Raw genomic sequence first — 19,845 nt, forward strand, 5'->3', positions numbered from 1 at the left:
CCGGATTTCAAACAGTGCTTCCAGTTTTTGCCCATTCAGTATATTGGCTGTGGGTTTGTCATAAATAGCTCTTATTATTTTGAGATATGTTCCATCAACACCTAGGTTATTGAGAGTTTTCAGCATGAAGGGGTGTTGAATTTTGTCAAAGGCCTTTTCTGCATCTATTGAGATAATCATGTGGTTTTTGTCATTGGTTCTGTTTATGTGATGGATTACGTTTATTGATTTGTGTATGTTGAACCAGCCTTGCATCCCAGGGATGAAGCTGACTTGATTGTGGTGGATAAACTTTTTGATGTGCTACTGGATTCAGTTTGCCAATATTTTATTGAGGATTTTTGCATCGATGTTCATCAGGGATATTGGCCTAAAATTCTCTTTTTTTGTTGTGTCTCTGCCAGGCTTTGGTATCAGGATGGTGCTGGCCTCATAAAATGAGTTAGGGAGGATTCCCTTTTTTTCTATTGATTGGAATAGTTTCAGAAGGAATGGTACCAGTTCCTCTTTGTACCTCTGATAGAATTCGGCTGTGAATCCATCTGGTCCTGGACTTTTTTTGGTTGGTAGGCTGTTATTGCTTCAATTTCAGAGCCTGTTATTTTTCTATTCAGAGATTCAATTTCTTCCTAGTTTTGTCTTGGGTGTATGTGTCCAGGAATTTATCCATTTCTTCTAGATTTTCTAGTTTATTTGCATAGAGGTGTTTATAGTATTCTCTAGTAGTTTGTATTTCTGTGGGATCAGTGGTGATATCCCCTTTATTATTTTTTATTGCGTCTATTTGATTCTTCTTTCTCTTCTTCTTTATTAGTCTTGCTAGCTGTCTATCAATTTTGTTGATCTTTCCAAAAAACCAGCTCCTGGATTCATTGATTTTTTTCGAAGGGTTTTTTTTATGTCTCTATCTCTTTCAGTTCTGCTTTGATCTTAGTTATTTCTTGCCTTCTGCTAGCTTTTGAATTTGTTTGCTCTTGCTTCTCTAGTTCTTTTAATTGTGATGTTAGGGTGTGTCGATTTTAGGTCTTTCTGGCTTTCTCTTGCAGGCATTTAGTGCTATAAATTTCCCTCTACACACTGCTTTAAATGTGTCCCAGAGATTCTGGTACGTTGTGTCTTTGTTCTCATTGGTTTCAAGGAACATCTTTATCTTTGCCTTCATTTCGTTATTTACCCAGTAGTCATTCAGGAGCAGGTTGTTCAGTTTCCATGTAGTTGAGTGGTTTTGAGTGAGTTTCTTAATCCTGAGTTCTAATTTGATTGCACTGTGGTCTGAGAGATAGTTTGTTGTGATTTCTGTTCTTTTACATTTGCTGAGGAGTGCTTTACTTCCAATTAGGTGGTCAATTTTAGAATAAGTACGATGTGGTGCTGAGAAGAATGCGTATTGTGTTGATTTGGGGTGGAGAGAGTTCTGTAGATGTCTATTATAATGGTCTGCTTAGTGCAGAGCTGAGTTCCAGTCCTGGATATCCTTGTTAACCTTCTGTCTTGTTGATCTAATATTGATAGTGGGGTGTTAAAGTCTCTCATTATTATCGTGTGAGAGTCTGAGTCTCTTTTTAGGACTCTAAGGACTTGCTTTATGAATCTGGGTGCCCCTGTATTGGGTGCATGTATATTTAGAATAGTTAGCACTTCTTGTTGAATTGATCCCTTTACCATTATGTAATGGCCTTCTTTGTCTCTTTTGATCTGTGTTGGTTTAAAGTTTGTTTGATCAGAGACTAGGATTGCAACCCCTGCTTTTTTTTTTTCTTTCCATTTGCTTCGTAGATCTTCCTCCATCCCTTTATTTTGAGCCTATGTGTGTCTCTGCACATGAGATGGGTCTCCTGATGGGTCTTGACTCTATCCAATTTGCCAGTCCGTGCCTTTTCATTGGGGGCATTTAGCCCATTTACATTTAAGGCTAATATTGTTATGTGTGAATTTGATCCTGTCATTATGATATTCGCTGGTTATTTTGCTCATTAATTGATGCAGTTTCTTCATAGCATCGATGGTCTTTACAATTTGGCATGTTTTTGCAGTGGCTGGTACTGATTGTTCCTTTCCATGTTTAGTGCTTCCTTCAGGAGCTCTTGTAAGGCAGGCCTGGTGGTGACAAAATCTCTCAGCATTTGCTTGTCTGCAAAGGATTTTATTTCTCCTTTACTTATGAAGCTTAGTTTGGCTGGATATGAAATTCTGGGTTGAAAATTCTTTTCTTTAAGAATGTTGAATATTGGCCCCCACTCTCTTCTTGCTCGTAGGGTTTCTGCAGAGAGATCCACTGTTAGTCTGATGGGCCTCCCTTTGTGGGTAACCTGACCTTTCTGGCTGCCTTTAACATTTTTTCCTTCATTTCAACCTTGGTGAATCTGACAATTATGTGTCTTGTGGTTGCTCTTCTCGAGGAGTATCTTTGTGGTGTTCTCTGTATTTCTGAATTTGAATGTTGGCCTGCCTTGCTAGGTTGGGGAAATTCTCCTGGATAATTTCCTGAATAGTGCTTTTCAACCTGGTTCCATTCTCCCTGTCACTTTCAGGTACACCAATCAAACATAGATTTGGTCTTTTTAGATAGTCCCATATTTCTTGGAGGCTTTATTTGTTTCTTTTTACTCTTTTTTCTCTAAACTTGTCTTCTCGCTTTATTTCATTAATGCCATCTTCAATCACTGATACCCTTTGTTCCACTTGATCAAATCAGCTAATGAAGCTTGTGCATGCACCATGAAGTTCTTGTGCCATGGTTTTCAGCTCCGTCAGGTCATTTAAGGTCTTCTCTACACTGTTTGTTCTAGTTAGCCATTCGTCTAACCTTTTTTCGACGGTTTTAGCTTCCTTGCGATGGCTTAGAACATGCTCCTTTATTTAGCTGGGAGAAGGTTTGTTATTACCGACCTTCTGAAGCCTACTTCTGTCAACTCATCAAAGTCATTCTCCGTCCAGTTTTGTTCTGTTGCTTGCGAGGAGCTGCAATCCTTTGGAGGAGAAGAGGTGCTCTGATTTTTAGAAGTTTCAACTTTTCTGCTCTGGTTTCTCCCCATCTTTGTGGCTTTATCTACCTTTGGTCTTTGATGTTGGTGACCTACAGATGGGGTTTTGGTGTAGATGACCTTTTTGTTTATGTTGATGCTATTCCTTTCTGTTAGTTTTCCTTCTAACAGTCAGGTCCCTCAGCTGCAGGTCTGTTGAGTTTGCTAGATGTCCATTCCAGACCCTGTTTGCCTGGGTATCACCAGCAGAGGATGCAGAACAGCAAATATTGCTGCCTGATCCTTCCTCTGGAAGCTTCATCCCAGAGGGGCACCCGCCTGTATGAGATGTCTGTCGGCCCCTACTGGGAGGTGTCCCCCAGTTAGGCTACATGGGGGTCAGGGACCCTCTTGAGGAGGCAGTCTTCGGTTCTCGGAGCTCAAATGCCGTGCTGGGAGAACCACTGCTCTCTTCAGAGCTGTCAGACAGGGACGTTTAAGTCTGCAGAAGTTGTCTGCTGGCTTTTGTTCAGCTATGTCCTGCCCACAGAGGTGGAGTCTATAGAGGCAGTAGGCCTTGCTGAGCTGTGGTGGGCCCCGCCCAGTTTGAGCTTTCTGGCCATTTTGTTTACCTAATCAAGCCTCAGCAATGGCAGATGCCCCTCCTCCAGCCAGGCTGCAACCTCTCAGGTCCATCTCAGACTGCTGGACTAGCAGTGAGCAAGGCTTCATAGGCGTGGGACCCACTGAGCCAGGCACAAGAAAGATCTCCTGGTCTGCCAGTTGCTAAGACCGTGGGAAAAGCTCAGTATGTGGGCGGGATTGTCCCGTTTTTCCAGGTACAGTCTGTCATGGCTTCCCTTTGCTAGGAAACAGAAATTCCCCAACCCCTTGCGCTTCCCAGGTGAGGCGATGCCCTGCCCTGCTTTGGCTCATTCTCCATGGTCTGCACCCACTGTCCAACCAGTCCCAATGAGATGAACGAGGTACCTCAGTTGGAAATGCAGAAATCCAACATGTGAGTGAGAACATGTGATATTTGTCTTTCTATGCTGGGCTTATTTTACTTAATATAATGAACTCCAGTTCCATCCATGTGACAAGATTACATTCTTCTTATGGCTGAATAGTGTTTCATTATATATAAGCACCACATTTTCTTTATCCATTCATCTGTTGATGGACACTTAGGTTGATTCCATATGTTAGCTATTGTGAATAGTCCTGCAATAAACATGGGAATGCAGATATCTCTTCATCATGCTAATTTCCTTTCTTTTGGATATATACTTGGCATTGGGATTGCTGGATCATACGGTAGATCTGTTTTTAGTTTTTAAAGGAACCTCTGTACTGTTCTCCATAGTGATTGTACTAATTTACGTTCCCATCAGCAGTGTATGAGCATGCCCCTTTCTCTTCATCCTTGCCAGTGTCTGTTATTTCTGGGTTTTTTTGTTTTTTCTTGAGATGTAGTTTTACTCTGTTGCCCAGGCTGGAGTGCAGTGGTGTGATCTTGGCTGACTACAACCTCCACCTCCTGGGTTAATGCAGTTCTCCTGCCTCAGCCTCCCCAGTAGCTGGTATTACAGGCCCCTGCCACCACGCCCAGCTAATTTTTGTATTTTTAGTAGAGACAGGGTTTTACCATGTTGGCCAGGCTGGTCTCGAACTCCTGACCTCAGGTGATCCACCCACCTCGGCCTCCCAAAGTGCTGGAATTATAGGTGTGAGCCACTGTGCCTGGCTAGGATGTTGAATTTTTTTGAAAGCTTTTTCTGCATCTGTGCAGATGATCATACGGTTTTTAATTCTGTTTATGTGGTGAATTACATTTATTGAACCAACCTTGCACCCCACAAATAAAGCCTAATTGATTATAGTAAATTAACTTTTTGATGTGCTTCTAGGTTTTGTTTTCTAGTATTTTTTTGAGTATTTTGTGTCTGTGTTCATCAGGAATATCTGCCTGAAGTTTTCTTTTTTCATCGTGTCTGATGAGTTTTAGTATCAGAATGAGATGCTGGCTTCATAAAATGAGTTAAGGAGGAGGCTTTCCTTCTCAGTTTTTTGGAATAATTTCAGTAGGATTGATACTAGCTCTTCTTTTTATGTCTGGTAAAATTCGGCTTTGAATCCATCCAGTCCAGGGCTTTTTTTGGTTAGTAGGTTTTTTTTTTTTTTAATTAAAATTCAATTTCAGAATTCCTTATTGGTCTGTTCAGGGTTTCAATTTTTTTCTGGTGCAGTCTTGGGAGGTTGTGTGTTTCCAGGAATTTATCCATTTCTTCTAGGTTTTTTATAAAAGTTTGTGTGCGTAGAGGTGTTCATAATAATCTCTGAGGACTTTTTATATTTCTTTGGGGTCAATTGTAATGTCACCGTTGTTATCTCTGATTGTGATTATTTGGATCTTTTTTCTTAATCTAGCTATCTTGCTGTTTCTAGAATTCTTTGTCTTTGATGTTTGACAATCTGACTAAAATGTGCTTCAGAGGGGACTTTTTTGGGTTGAATCTATTTGGGGACTTTTGAACTTTCTGGAGTTGGATACCCTTATCTCTTCCCCAGACTTGGGTAGTTTTCAGCTATTATTAAATAGGTTTTCTATGCCTTTTACCCTTCTTCTCCTTTTGGAATTCCTGTAGTACAAATGTTTAATGGTGTCCCAGAAGTCTTGTAGGCTCTCTTTATCCATTTTCATTATTGTTTCCTTTTTTTTTCCCCTCTGAGTAATATCAAATAATGTATCTTCAGGTTCAGAGATTGTTTTGCTCAATCAAGTGTGCTGGTGCAGCTTTGTATTGTATTTTTAATTTCATTCATTGAATTCCTTTTTTTTTTTTTTTTTTTTTTTTTTTTTTTGAGACGGAGTCTCGCTCTGTCGCCAGGTGGGAGTGCAGTGGCAAGATCTTGGCTCACTGCAACCTCCGCCTCCCAGGTTCAAGCGATTCTCCTGCCTCAGCCTCCTGCATTCATTGAATTCTTCAGCTGCAAGAGTTTTGTGTGGTTCTTTTTTATGATATCCTTCTTTGTTGAAATTCTGATTCATATCATGAATTGTTTTCCTGATTTCTTTGAATTATCTATCTGTATTTTCTTTTATCTGTTTGAGTTTCCTTAAGATCATTATTTGAATTTTTTTCAAGCTAGGTGTTGATTTCCTTTTCATTTGGGCCTGTAACTAGAGAGTTACATTCTCAGCAGTGTCACATTTCATTGCTTTTTAATGTTTCTTGTTTCCTGCATTGATGTCTGTGCATCTAGTGGAACAATTGGCTCTTTTAAACTTTCTGCTTTAGTTGGGCTGTTTGGGAAGGGTGTGGTGACTCTGTTTCCAGGTAGGTTCAGTACTGTAGTCTCTTGTAGCCTTTTCAGCTGCATTCATTGTCAAAATAACTGTGGGTGCCTCAACAGCCTAGGCTGGAGAAGTTTGCAGTGGTGGTAGCTGTGGAGTAGATTGTTAATATCTTCAGTGGCAAGAGCTTTTGGAATCCTTCCATTCTTGTTTTCCCCACAATAGGGAGTTTTAGCCAGTGGGAGTCTTCTTGGTGGCAGGTCTTACATATACTACAAGCAGCTGCCATGGTGCTGCAATCCAGGTGCAAGCATTTGGAGTGGCTGTGGGGCTAGGATCCTGGGCTCAGGGTCTTGTATACTATTGTAACACCTGGGTCTTAGGGTACAGGGTCACTCTGTATGGTAGGGTTGGATGTAGGTTGCCTATGGTGCCAGGATCTGTGACTCTGAGGCACCCTCTAGCTGCTTCAGAAAAGAGTGTCAGGTTGTAGCTGTGAGTCTACCCCTGGCCGACAGGGCACAACCCTGCCCCAGCTCCAGGGAAGAGAGGATGCTCTGGAGGTTTGAGTCTGGGATGCAGGGTTTGGCTCTAATTTAGGAGCCTGAGCCAATAGGGCTTAGTGGCAACTCCTATCCCTGGGGATGAGGCACCATGTAGTAGTCACTCTAGAACCTGGATTGGTGGAGCTCAGATGGATCCCAGACTCTGAGGCCAGGTACAGCAGGAACAGGCACCCCTGAATGGCCAAGGCATGCCTGTTGTTTGGGCCCTGTGGGGCAGAGAGCAGCACAGCAATGACTTCACTCCCCAGAAAGTGAAGTGTCGCAGCAGCGCGGACTCTCCAGGGAAGCAGGGTACTAGAGTTATTTGTCCTGCAGGGCACATTACTCAGCTTAGCCACTGCTCTGTTTCCCTGGGTGTCTGGGTACTACTTCAGCCCTGGGAAGTGCAGCTGCTCAGCTTGGCCAGTGCAACAATTCCCCAAGGGTGATGTGCTGTTTCAGCTCAGGCTCAGGGCACGTGACTGTTCTGGGTGGCCCAGGCATCTCATGGGATGCAGGGTTCTGCCAAAGTACTGTTTTCTTGGGAGGGAGTACATGGCTGCAGCTCCTGCCTCAGGGAGTTGGGGGAGGGGTGGGTAGAACAGTTCCACCTCTCTTCACCCCACCAGGAAGGGTGTAACAGCTGCTGGCAGCTCTGCTTCGGAATGTCAGGCCTTCAAGTAGGCCTTCATTCCTGGCTTAGCTTCAGGGATGAAGGGGTGCTGTGGCTACTGGCCCCTAGAGCAAGACACACTCCAGCAGTAGTTCCAGTTCCACCAGTATTCTTCTGGTTTCATCAGCACTCTTAATTATGTTCTCCTTTGATTTTGTCAGCATTTTATTGTGTTGTGTGATTGAGGGAAAGAGTTAAGTATCATTCTCTTCATTTTAACAAATAAGAAAACTGAGATTATATCCAAAGTTACATTGTAATTAAGAGAGCTGGAACTTGAACTCAGACCAAATATTTTTCTTAAATTTTGGTGTGTCACACTGGGACATTGTCGTAAGCAACTGAAGTTGTTAGGGCCCTTCGGCAGGAATAATTAAATTGGTGTTAATTTGTTTCCTTTTTTAGCAGGGAAAAACTGTGTAAGAAAAGATATTTTATTAGATTGTGAGTTCACCAGCATTTGGGACTTTGGAAAACATTTTTTGATTTAAGTTCCAAAGGAAAGTGTTTAGTGAAACAAAATAATAGAAATCTCACATTTTAGCTTATGTATTAAATTTTTAAATTTTTAAAAATTAGCTGGGTGTGGTAGCATGCACCTGTAGTCCCAGCTACTCAGGAGGCTGAAGTGGGAGGATCACTTGTGCCCCAAAGGTTGAGGCTGCAGTGTGCTCTGATTGCATTACTGCACTCCAGCCTGTCTCTGGTGGGGGGCGGGGAGGGGTACATATATAGATATAGATCTATCTATCTATCTATCTATCTATCTATCTATCTATATAGGGGAGGGGTACATATATAGATATAGATATCTGTATATAGAGATATAGATCTGTATATATAGATCTATACATAGATATATAGTAGCTGTCCTTTTTCATCCCTGTTTTCATAGGAACTTTCGTTGATTTTAAATACTTTTCATTTCTCTGTAAATACCTGACCATGATCTATAAAAGTCCAAAAAATGAGGTTCATAGATTTTTTTGAATAGTAATCTTTATAGTTCTTTTCTTTCATGCTTTGTGTCTTTCCTTCAGGTAGCAAATTATGGAGTTGGAGGACAGTATGAACCCCATTTTGACTTTGCACGGGTAAGTAAAAAAGAAATGGAGAAATTCACTGAGGCTTATGCACTACATTGTTTGTCTCAAAACAAAACAAAAAAACAGAGTCTCACTCCGTCACCCAGGCTGGAGTGCAGTGGCATGATCTTGGCTCACTGCAACCTCTGCCTCCTGGGTTGGAGCAATTCTCCTGCCTCAGCCTCCCGAATAGCTGGGATCACAGGCATGCGCCATCATGCCCAGCTAATTTTTGTATTTTTAGTAGTGACAGGGTTTTGCCATGTTGGCCAGGCTGGTCTTTAACTCCTAATCTCAGGTGATCCACCCACCTCTGCCTCCCAGAGTGCTGGGATTACAGGCGTGAGCCACCGTGCCCAGCCGCATTACACTGTTAAAGAAAAAGTTATTCTTGAGACTTGTTAAAGATGGTAAGGCAGACTTCATTCAAGGGGGGACCATTGTGATAGGTATAGGGACCACTGCAACTGCAGTGGGATTTTGCAGTAAGGGAGAGAGGTTAAGCCCAATTCCAAATACAACAAGGAAAAGTGGGAATTTATAGCCAATGAGCAAGGGTGGGTGTTAGTAGATGGAAAATTACTAAGAGGTAAGGGAAGATTCTGGCTAAACTGACCTAACAGGATTCTTGCTGAAGTCAGGGCAGAGTGATCATCATCCAGGGGATAGTGGAGATGAAGAACCCAGTCAGATTTTGAGGGTGATCACATGGCAAGGATGGGGGATTCTGGCTAACCTGACTTAGCAGGGTTCTTGCTCAAATTGGACAATGCAGAGATAAATACCCGAAGCCCAAAGTCAGGGCCTACTTGAGAATAAAGTTCAGAGGAGCCTGAGTAGTTCAGTCAGGGAGAGATTCTTTGTCAACATGTTAATTCTGTTCTTTTAACATTAAAAATTCATAGCCTATTTGGAATTTATGGAAATATGGTGTGGCAGATATTCTGTGAAACCTTTTTACCAGTTAAAAAAAAAAAAACACCTAGATACTGAATAAAATCACTTAAGATACTTTAAATGCATTGGCAAGCCTGGAAGAAAGTAAAGGGTATTCCCAAAGGCAAACTAAACAAAGATGATCCCAAACCTAGAGAATTAAAGAGGGGACAAAACACAGAGGCTGGAGGTATGTGCCTCCAGGAACTAGAGCTTTGGGAATAACAGCTCTGTAAGAGGAAGATCTGCCACAGTGTAGGCTGCTGAATTTGAGACCCTGGCATAAACTCTAAATCTCCACGAGGATTACACCTTCAGTAAAGAAAGAATGGGTTTGAAAATAAATCTCTGTGATGCAGGAGCCTTATGGGGAACTGTCTGTTTTCATCCTGGCTGGGGCATAGTGTGTATGATAGGGGAGTTACTTCAGGGAGTAGTATGTGTGGAATTTTCCACTTGTGTCATGTTAGCACTAAAAGTTTTGAACTTCAGAGCATTTTGAATTTTGGACTTTTGGTATGCTCAACCTGTATTCCATGTTATGGATATACCACAGTTTAGCCATTCACCCATCGAAGGACATTTGGATAGTTTTTAGTTTTTGGCTATTACAAATAAAGATGTGTATACATTTCTGTGTGAAAAATACATTTTCATTTTTCTGGGAGAAATGCCAAGAGGTTGTATTGTATTTTAATTTAGATATAAATATTTAGATATTAATTTTCTAGCTTGATAATAGTGCGGAAAGTCACTTTACTAGCATTATTAGAAAAATAATACTAGGGGCCTGGCGTGGTGGCTCATGCCTGTAATCCCAGCACTTTGGGAGGCCAAGGTGGGTGGATCTCTTGAGGTCAGGAGTTCAAGACCAGCCTGGCCAACATGGCAAAACTCCATCTCTACTAAAAATACAAAAAAATTAGCCAGGCATGGTGGTACACGTCTGTAGCCCCAGCTACTTGGGAGGCTGAGGCAGAAGAATTGCTTAAACCCGGGAGGTGGAGGTTGCAATGAGCTGAGATCATGGCACTGCACTCTAGCCTGGGCGACAGGGCAAGACTCTGTCTCAAAAAAAAAAAAAAAAAAAAAAAAAAAGAAAGAAAAGAAAAATAATACTAGGAAATAGTTCAGTAGGTCATGAGTTCAAAGTAAGTCTCAAGGTAAATTAAGCTTCAGGAATGTAGCTAAGAGATGGCTGTCGTGTCATATTTTTTTGGAAGCTAAAATTGTGGGTATTCATTTTTAAAATAATACATAGTTTGCAGATAATGGCTGTTGTTTAGGCTAGTAAGTCTGCTTTTTATCCAGTAATCTTGTCTAAAGTATCCAGTATACAAGTTCAGTTAGCAAGTATTTGAGGCCAGGTACAGTGGCTCACACCTGTGATCCTAGCATTTTGGGAGGCTAAGGCAGGAGGATCGCTTGAGGCCAGGAGTTCAAGATCACCCTGGTCCACATAGCAAGACTCCATCTTACAAAAAGAGTGCCTGATGTTTATAGTGCACTGGACATTACAAGGGAAACTTTTGGGGTTGTTGTTGGCATATTCTTCAGGATATTACTACTGATGTTTAGTTGCCACTAGAGCATTTGTGTTACTGAATTTTTACACCATTGAATTTACTGTGTTTTTGTTTACAGAAAGATGAGCCAGATGCCTTCAAAGAGCTGGGGACAGGAAATAGAATTGCTACATGGCTGTTTTATGTAAGTTGTCACTAAAATTTTTAGATTAAGTTGGGATTTGATCACAAGATTCATTTTAATGTGTTAAGTTTGTTCTGTGTAGCTCTGATTCAACATCCTAGTTTAACATTTTTACAACTGAGTAAAGGGAGTTAAGAATTTTTTTGCATTTGCAACTTTTTCAGGCTGTAAGATAGATGTTCATTATAGAAACTTCTGGACAAACTTAGAATTTATAGTGCCACTACCTGCAGATAATCATTAATATTTTAACATATAGGCTCTCTGTTTAGTCATATATGTGTATATAAAAATATATATTTGAATTTCTGTACATACACATTATTTCAGTAAACTTCTGAATTACATTTTTTCATTGAGGTATATCAGAAGAGTGCACAAATTAAGTATTATAACTTAATTTTCACAAAGTGAACACTTCTAGTGTATTCAGTACTAAGATGAAGAAATAGCATATTACAACCCCCAGAAACCCTATCTCAGAGTTTTAAAACAGTATGATCATAATTCAATTTTTAAAATTGTTTATATATTTATATATATGGAAAAAAGTTTTGATTGTAGTGTTGTTCTAGTTACCCCAAATAAATCACTCCAAAACTCTCCTTTCTGAGTGGTTTAAAATAACAACAATGATTTTCCTAATGTATCTCTAACAGTTATGAGGTTGACTGGGCTCAACTCATGGTTCCTGCTCCAAATCTGACATGCATTTGCCGTCAAATGCCTGGGACTGGGGTATCTTGAAGGCTAAGGTTGAGGCTGGCTGTCAGCCAGAATGCCTAAATTCTGGCCAATACACATGGCTGAGCTTCTTCACAGCATAGTGACTGGATTGCAAGAGGAAGCATCCCAAAAGAACAATGCAAAAGTACATGGTATTGTTATGACCTACCCTCAGAAGTCATAGATGTCATTTCTGCTGTATTCTGTTACAGCAATTACAAAGGTCTACCCAGCTTCAAGGAGAGGGCACATAGACCCTACCACTGCAGACGAATGTCAGTGTCATATAAAAAAAGCCTGTAGGATGGGACATATTGGGATGTATTATATTTGGAAAATGCAATCTGCCATAATGTCATAACCTTTGTTAAAAAAGATATTTTAGGCCAGGCACAGTGACACACGACTGTAATCTCAGCACTTTGAGAGGCCGATATATATATATATATGTGTGTGTGTGTGTGTGTATGTATTTTTATTTATATATATATATACATATTTTATATCTAGACTTAATTTTGGTTATTTCATCACTCTTTCCATTCCTTAGCCCTATTTGAATTACATCTTTTTGCTGTCTGCAGTATCCCACGCCCTACCAAAATCTCTCTGTTCAGTCTATTTTCTTCTTCTCTTCCTGCCACCTTCCCTGTTTCTCTTTTCTTTCCCTTTTTCCCTATCTCCTTCCTCTCCATATGCCTCCTTTTCTCCCCAATTCCCAATTTGTATTTCTCTCACAATTCCATCTTGTTTCCAAAAGGAGGTAAGGTACATTACAAAGATTCATATAAAAAAGAGAAATATCACAAAGGGAAAACCAGGAGAGGGTTATTAGTACAGTATACAAATTCATGCTGCGAAGGCTTGCATATTTTCTAGAGGTGAGTCTTAGAGGTTGTACCAATTTATATCCCAATTTTAAGTGGGATATGTTTGTGAAGTATGTTTGTCAGACTTTTTGATCTGTGTATCTTTCACTTATCAAATTAGCAGTTATTGTGGCTTTAATTTGCATTTCTCTTATTAGAGAGGTTGAGCATCTTTTCAGATGTTTAAAGCCATTAGTGTTTATGTGTTCCTGATTCTCTTTATATTTCTTTGTTTTATGAACATTGATGCGGTATTATTTGGCCCACTATCTATTTCTCCCTCTTAATGTAAACACCCTTCCTGTTTTTCTAAAATAGTTGTATAGCATTTTAATTGATTATCATTTTTTCCATTATTTAAATACCATTCCCCAGAGGGGCACATAGAATATCTCAAATTACTTTTCCTCTCATGCACAACTTTTTAATTTCCTCAAAGTTAATTTTTTCAGTGGTTAAGTGTCCTAGCTCTTTATTATTAGTTACATGTTTATCATTGTAAAATACCTTTTATCTCATTTAATGCTTTTTACCTTGATTTAAACTGTGTCTCATACTAAGATCATACCCTGTTTTCCTTGGATAGCATTTGCCCAAAATCTTACTTTTTTGTGTTCTGTGTTTGTAAGTCACTTGTTTTAGATGCAGCTCTGATATAACATATAGTTGGGTTTTGCTCTGTGATCTAATCAGTCTATATATTCTACTTATGTTGCTTTAAAAAAATCTTTATGATCCATGTTTCCTTTGCTTTGTTTTATGTGATTCTTCGGTTAATTTAAAAGGTTTCCATTTTTATTCTAGGTTATCTTTATGACTATAACTTTATATAATCCTTTAACTTTCTCACTTTTATTTAATATGTTTGATTCCCTTCCATGAGAAATGGCAAAACTGAGTTTATTTTTATTTTACATTTATTTAAATATTTCTTGAGCGCCTACTGTTCTTGAGGTACTACTGTTCTAGACATTAATGATCAGCAATGAACAAAACAGATGAAAATTCCTGCCTCCATGGAGATTATATTCTAATACAATAAAATACATATTTATATCTCTGTATTAACTCATTAGTTTTAAGTCATTTCTTTTTCCCTCTGGCTATAAATAAGTTCCTATCTCAAATTATATCCCCAGTCTCCCATCCTGACGGTTTTTTGTTAATCATTCCTTTGCTTTTTGTAGTTTTTTTACTTATGTATATAAACCTAAATGGCATTTTATGTTTGAAAAACTGAGTAGCATGTACCAACTCTGCTATATAACAATAAGTCCATATGTTCCCAATATTCTAGTATTCAATATCAAGTCTTTATAATGGCATGTTTTACTTTATTCTACCAGCACTTTTGATAACACCCTCTTGTTTCTTATAGATGAGTGATGTGTCTGCAGGAGGAGCCACTGTTTTTCCTGAAGTTGGAGCTAGTGTTTGGCCCAAAAAAGTAAGTCTGTTTGGTTTGTTTTTGGTTTATTAATGTTTTCCCTAAGGAAGAGATGCACTTGTATTCATGGTCTAATTAATGAATTACATTTTTTTCTTTTTCTTTTCTTTTTTTGAGACCTGTTCTCACTCTGTTGCCTAGGCTGGAGCCCAGCAGCACTAACATGGCTCACTGCAGCTTTGACCTCCTGGGTTCAAGCCTCATTCTCCCAAATAGCTGGGACTACAGGTGCATGTCACCATGCCCAGCTAATGTTTAAATTTTTTGTAGAGACAGTGTCTCCCTGTATTGCCCAGGCTGGTCTTGAACTCTTGGGCTCAAGTGATCCTCCCACCTCAGCTTCCCAAAATGTTGGGATTACAGGCATGAACCCCTGTGCCTGGCCAAATTACATTTTTAAAGGTATTTTTATGGTCCTTGCCACGAGTACTTAGAGGTAATGAATGACCAGGAATTAGTATTTAAAATTTTTCATTTGTAAAATGGGTTCTGTGTTGTGTTTTCCCCTCCATCGTGCTATGTAAGATATGTTAGCTTTCTTTTGGCAAATACTTTTGTTGTCAAACATTTTTATGGTATTTTTCATATGATCAAAAATGGTTCTTAAAGTGATACAACCATATTTTCAGAATTATATTAGAGGAAGATAAAATACTGCTATAGAGCTCTTCCACAGGAACAAAGGAAAAATTAACTACTGCTGAAAGTGGCCCGGCACGGTGGCTCACGTCTGTAATCCCAACACTTTGGGAGTCTAAGATGGCCGCATCACCTGAGGTCAGGAGTTCGAGACCAGCCTGACCAACATGGTAAAAGCCCGTCTCTACTAAAAATACAAAATTAGCCAGGCCTGGTGGTGCACGCCTGTAATTCCAGCTATTTGGGAGGCTGAGGCAGGAGAATTGCTTCAACCCGGGAGGTGGAGGTTGCAGTGAGCCAAGATTGTGCCATTGCACTCCAGCCTGGGCAATACAGCAAGACTCCGTCTCAAAAAAAAAAAAAGTAATAACTACCGAAAGCGATTACCTGGCATTGTATACTTGGGGATAATTGTGAATTGTTCTCCATAGGGAACTGCTGTTTTCTGGTATAATCTGTTTGCCAGTGGAGAAGGAGATTATAGTACACGGCATGCAGCCTGTCCAGTGCTAGTTGGCAACAAATGGGGTAAATATTTCATATATTCTGTGAAGAGAATGTAATTTTTGTTTCTTATTTTGAAACTATTATCTGTGTCTTAAAAACAAAAGCCCCTACGTTTGCTTAATATGATTTTAACATTGTACAGGATTCAACCAAACAAGTGCCTAATCTTAATACAAATTTGAAATCAGAATTTTGATGACAGATTTTATTTTTAACTCTATTTTCACTTATTCCAAGAAACAATGACTGACTCAAAATTGAATAAGACAATATCTTCCCCTCAAAGGGTTAATAATCTGATTGAGACATACTAATCGATTATAATGTAGTACATATTAATACAAAAATGTAAACAGAAGATGGTGACTGCCTAAGTTTGGGGAGTCTTCTTCAAAGCTTATTCTTTAAACTTGGTCCTGAAGATAGAAAGCAGTTTTCCAAACATGTTAGATACCAGGTTCTAATGTGAGGCTCGAGTAGCACCTAATGTGCAAAATTTAGAGGCACTCACTCTCAGTCAGGGACATGCAAGTGCAGGACTGGCCACATTTTAAAAAAGTAAAAAGAAACAGGTGAAGTTAGTTTTAATATCTATTAATTAGCCCCATGTATCCATTTCAATCTGTGTTACTAGCCACATGTTTAGTGGTTACATATAGGACATAACAAGGTTAAGGAGTGAGGCCTGATCAGGATTTTAAAATCTCCCCTTATGATTATAGTGTTTAAGAACCACTGGACTAGAGTGAGGAGAGGCTAGTTGGTGAGAGAGAGTTTAGAAAGCTGTTTTCTGTTGTCTTAAGTGAGAGATGATAATGGCCTGGATTAAAGCATCAGTGAAAGGGTTGGAGAGCAAATAGTAGATTTGAGAGAGATGTAAGGAAAATTGTTAGGGTTTGATGAATAAAGTGTAGATACAAGGGTGGAAAAAGGAGTTAAGAATTAAGGTTCCTGCTTTAGATATTTTGATTGGGTTCTGTGGTACCGGAGACAAAAAAAAAAATAGAAAATTAACTGCTTTTGGGGTACATTTTTACATGGTATATGTTTTTTAAAGGTATTTTGGAAACTTAATGAGCATACAATAGCAATGGTTGATTAGAGTTGTTCCTTTAGAGTGGAAAGTTTGTGTTCATTATTAAAATGTCTTTGTATTTTGGAGGTTGTACTTTGAAAACAGTACATAAAGCAATATTCTACTCTATCTGTCCCTGTATCTTAGGTCCATTTGTGTCTCATTTCAAGCCTCACATTGAACATTGGAAACTTTAGGAAATGCACATAGACTTGCAAATATACACATGTGTATACATATGTTTATGTACATAAACACAAGTGTGTACACATATGTATATAGGTATATAAAATCTGTGTTTTCAGCATTTAGCCAAGTTTTTAAGTAGCATCTGCCTTTAATCTGGTTTTGGTGTTGAACTTTTATCCCATGATGAAACTTTGTTATAGACCTAGCTTTTAGAAACTAATTAAATACTGATTAGATTAAGGGGGAAAATTAATATATTACTTTTCTCTCACAGTATCCAATAAATGGCTCCATGAACGTGGACAAGAGTTTCGAAGACCTTGCACCTTGTCAGAATTGGAATGACAAACAGGCTTCCCTTTCTCCCCTATTGTTGTACTCTTATGTGTCTGATATACACATTTCCTAGTCTTAACTTTCAGGAGTTTACAATTGACTAACACTCCATGATTGATTCAGTCATGAACCTCATCCCATGTTTCATCTGTGGACAGTCGCTTACTTTGTGAGTTCTTTTAAAAGTAACACGAAATCACCATATTGCATATGTAAAAACCTTAAAGTTCTGTTGGTATCACAGAAGACAAGGCAGAGTTTAAAGTGAGGAATTTTATATTTAAAGAACTTTTTGGTTGGATAAAAACATAATTTGAGCATCCAATTTTAGTATTTCACTACATCTCAGTTGGTGGGTTGTTAAGCTAGAATGGGCCGTGTGATAGGAAACAAATGCCTTACAGATGTGTCTAGGTGTTCTGTTTACCTAGTGTCTTACTCTGTTTTCTGGATCTGAAGACTAGTAATAAACTAGGACACTAACTGGGTTCCATGTGATGTTTGCCCTTTCATATAATCTTCTAAGTTGATTTTTTTCCTCCCAAGTCCTTTTTAAAGAAAGTATACTGTATTTTACCAACCCCCTCTCTTTTCTCATAGCTCTTCTGTGGTGAATTAAACCTACTTGAGTTAAAATATTTCGATTTTTTTTTTTTTTTTTTTAAACAGAAAGTCCTGCATAACAACACTGGGCCTTCTTAACTAAAATGCTCACCACTTAGTCTGTTTTTTTATCCCTTTTTTAAAATGACAGATGATTTTGTCCAGAAATTTTGCTGTTTTTCTTAGTGCTAATACCTTGCCTCTTATTCCTTCTACAGCAGGGTGGTAATATTGGCATTCTGATTAAATACTGTGCCTTAGGAGACTGGAAGTTTAAAAATGTACAAGTCCTTTCAGTGATGAGGGAATTGATTTTTTTTTAAAGTCTTTTTCTTAGAAAGCCAAAATGTTTGTTTTCTTAAGATTCTGAAATGTGTTGTGACAACAATGACCTATTTATGATCTTAAATCTTTTTTAAAAAAGTTTTTCTGTGTGGTGTTTTTCGTATTTAAATCCGAATGTATGATGTGGCAGTAACAGGTTAACTTACGTAGTTTCTTTAGTACGTAGGGCTTTGGTTTATACTCTTGGTTTCCACTCACACTAATGTCACATGGTTAAGGAAGAAAAATTTAGGCTCTCTGAAGTTTCAGCTATTTCATGAATCAAGATGTGTTTCCTTCAAAGAGAGCTCTAAAATACTTTACTGTGGTTATGAAGTTATTACGGGCCAGGCATGGTGGCTCACGCCTTCAATCCCAGCACTTTGGGAGGCTGAGGCAGGCGATCACCTGAGGCCAGGAGTTCGAGACCAGCCAGGCCAACATGGTGAAACCCCATCTCTACTAAAAATACCAAAATTAGCTGGGTGTGGTGGTGCATGCCTGTAGTCCCAGCTACTTGGGAGGCTGAGGCACGAAAATCGCATGAACCTGGGAGGCAGAGGTTGCAGTGAGCTGAGATTGCACCACTGCACTCTAGCTTGAGTGACAGAGTGACTCTGTCTCAAAAAAGAAAAAAAAAAGTTATTACAATAATGGTACTTAAGACTTTCTCCTATTAAGAAATATGGTGTTCTTTCCCTAAGTGGCCTGAGGTAATCTGAAAATGGTTCGCTATTCACTTGACCCGGAGAACTCCACGAAATCATGCAAATCAAGAGGTTCCAATCTTCCTGTTCACTTTAAGAACACTCGTGAAACTGCTCAGGCCATCAAGGGTATGCATATACGAAAAGCCACGAAGTATCTGAAAGATGTCACTTTACAGAAACAGTGCGTACCATTCCGACGTTACAATGATGGAGTTGGCAGGTGTGCGCAGGCCAGGTAGTGGGGCTGGACACAAGGTCGGTGGCCCAAAAAGAGTGCTGAATTTTTGCTGCACATGCTTAAAAACAGAGAGTAATGCTGAACTTAAGGGTTTAGATGTAGATTCTCTGGTCATTGAGCATATCCAAGTGAACAAAGCACCTAAGATGTGCCGCCGGACCTACAGAACTCATGGATTAACTCATACATGAGCTCTCCCTGCCACATTGAGATGATCCTTACTGAAAAGGAACAGATTGTTCCTAAACCAGAAGAGGAGGTTGCCCAGAAGAAAAAGATATCCCAGAAGAAACTGAAGAAACAAAAACTTACGGCACAGGAGTAAATTCAGCATTAAAATAAATGTAATTAAAAGGGAAAAAAAAAAAAAAAGAAATATGGTGTGGTAATACAAAGCTGTGAGCTTAATGAAGTATGTTAATTGATGCTTTAGACTATTTACATTACTTACGGTGAATCCTAGTTCACACAAGGGTTCTTTATCCTTTATGCAGTATTTAAATACTGAAGGAAGAATTTGGTTTGATTCTCTGGAAAAGTAGGTATTTTTACCCATTTTTAAAGTGAACTCTGAAGTTCCTTTCTTCTGACTACCCTTTGTTCCAACATAAGTATTTTAGAAATATGGAGAATTAAGTTCAGCACTTTGATCCACTCAGATTTTGTGACCATTGATGATTTTTTTTAAAGATTTTTTTAGTAAAGTAGATGGAAGCAGAAAATTCAAAAATGTAGACATAGGGGTTCAAAGGATGGAAAATACTGTTTATTGCCATGTGTGTTATAGAAAGTAGAATACAAAAGTATTTTTCAGAAGGAAATTACGTATTCCATAATCTTACAAATTTCATTATATTCAACTTGGAACCCCGCGTGGGAATTATTAAACTCTTTCAGAATTAGATCATACAGAACCCTTTAAAGTTTTATAATTACCAATGATTTTTCTTTCCAAATGAAAAGAGGGAAAAA

At 39.0% G+C, this 19,845-nt stretch overlaps 1 protein-coding gene and 1 pseudogene across 4 annotated transcripts in view; both read left to right on the forward strand.

The window, feature by feature from the left end:
- P4HA1 (prolyl 4-hydroxylase subunit alpha 1) overlaps positions 1-17,636 on the forward strand; it is a 94,745-nt gene extending 77,109 nt beyond the window's left edge. For 2 of the 4 annotated variants that reach the window (XM_055275807.2, XM_055275808.2), the window contains exons 11-15: positions 8,520-8,573; positions 11,145-11,210; positions 14,184-14,252; positions 15,323-15,419; positions 16,937-17,636. In XM_055275807.2, the coding sequence (XP_055131782.1) occupies positions 8,520-8,573; positions 11,145-11,210; positions 14,184-14,252; positions 15,323-15,419; positions 16,937-17,007 (357 nt within the window). In that variant the 3' untranslated portion in view covers positions 17,008-17,636. The remainder of the gene's footprint in view (positions 1-8,519; positions 8,574-11,144; positions 11,211-14,183; positions 14,253-15,322; positions 15,420-16,936) is intronic. The other 2 variants (XM_063637577.1, XM_055275809.2) reach the window with 1 other exon arrangement.
- A 998-nt stretch (positions 17,637-18,634) lies between these two features.
- On the forward strand, positions 18,635-19,217 carry LOC129481033 (large ribosomal subunit protein uL22-like; annotated as a pseudogene).
- The last annotated feature ends 628 nt before the right edge of the window (positions 19,218-19,845 follow it).

Source organism: Symphalangus syndactylus, chromosome 4, assembly GCF_028878055.3.
Source record: "Symphalangus syndactylus isolate Jambi chromosome 4, NHGRI_mSymSyn1-v2.1_pri, whole genome shotgun sequence".
NCBI lineage: Eukaryota > Metazoa > Chordata > Mammalia > Primates > Hylobatidae > Symphalangus > Symphalangus syndactylus.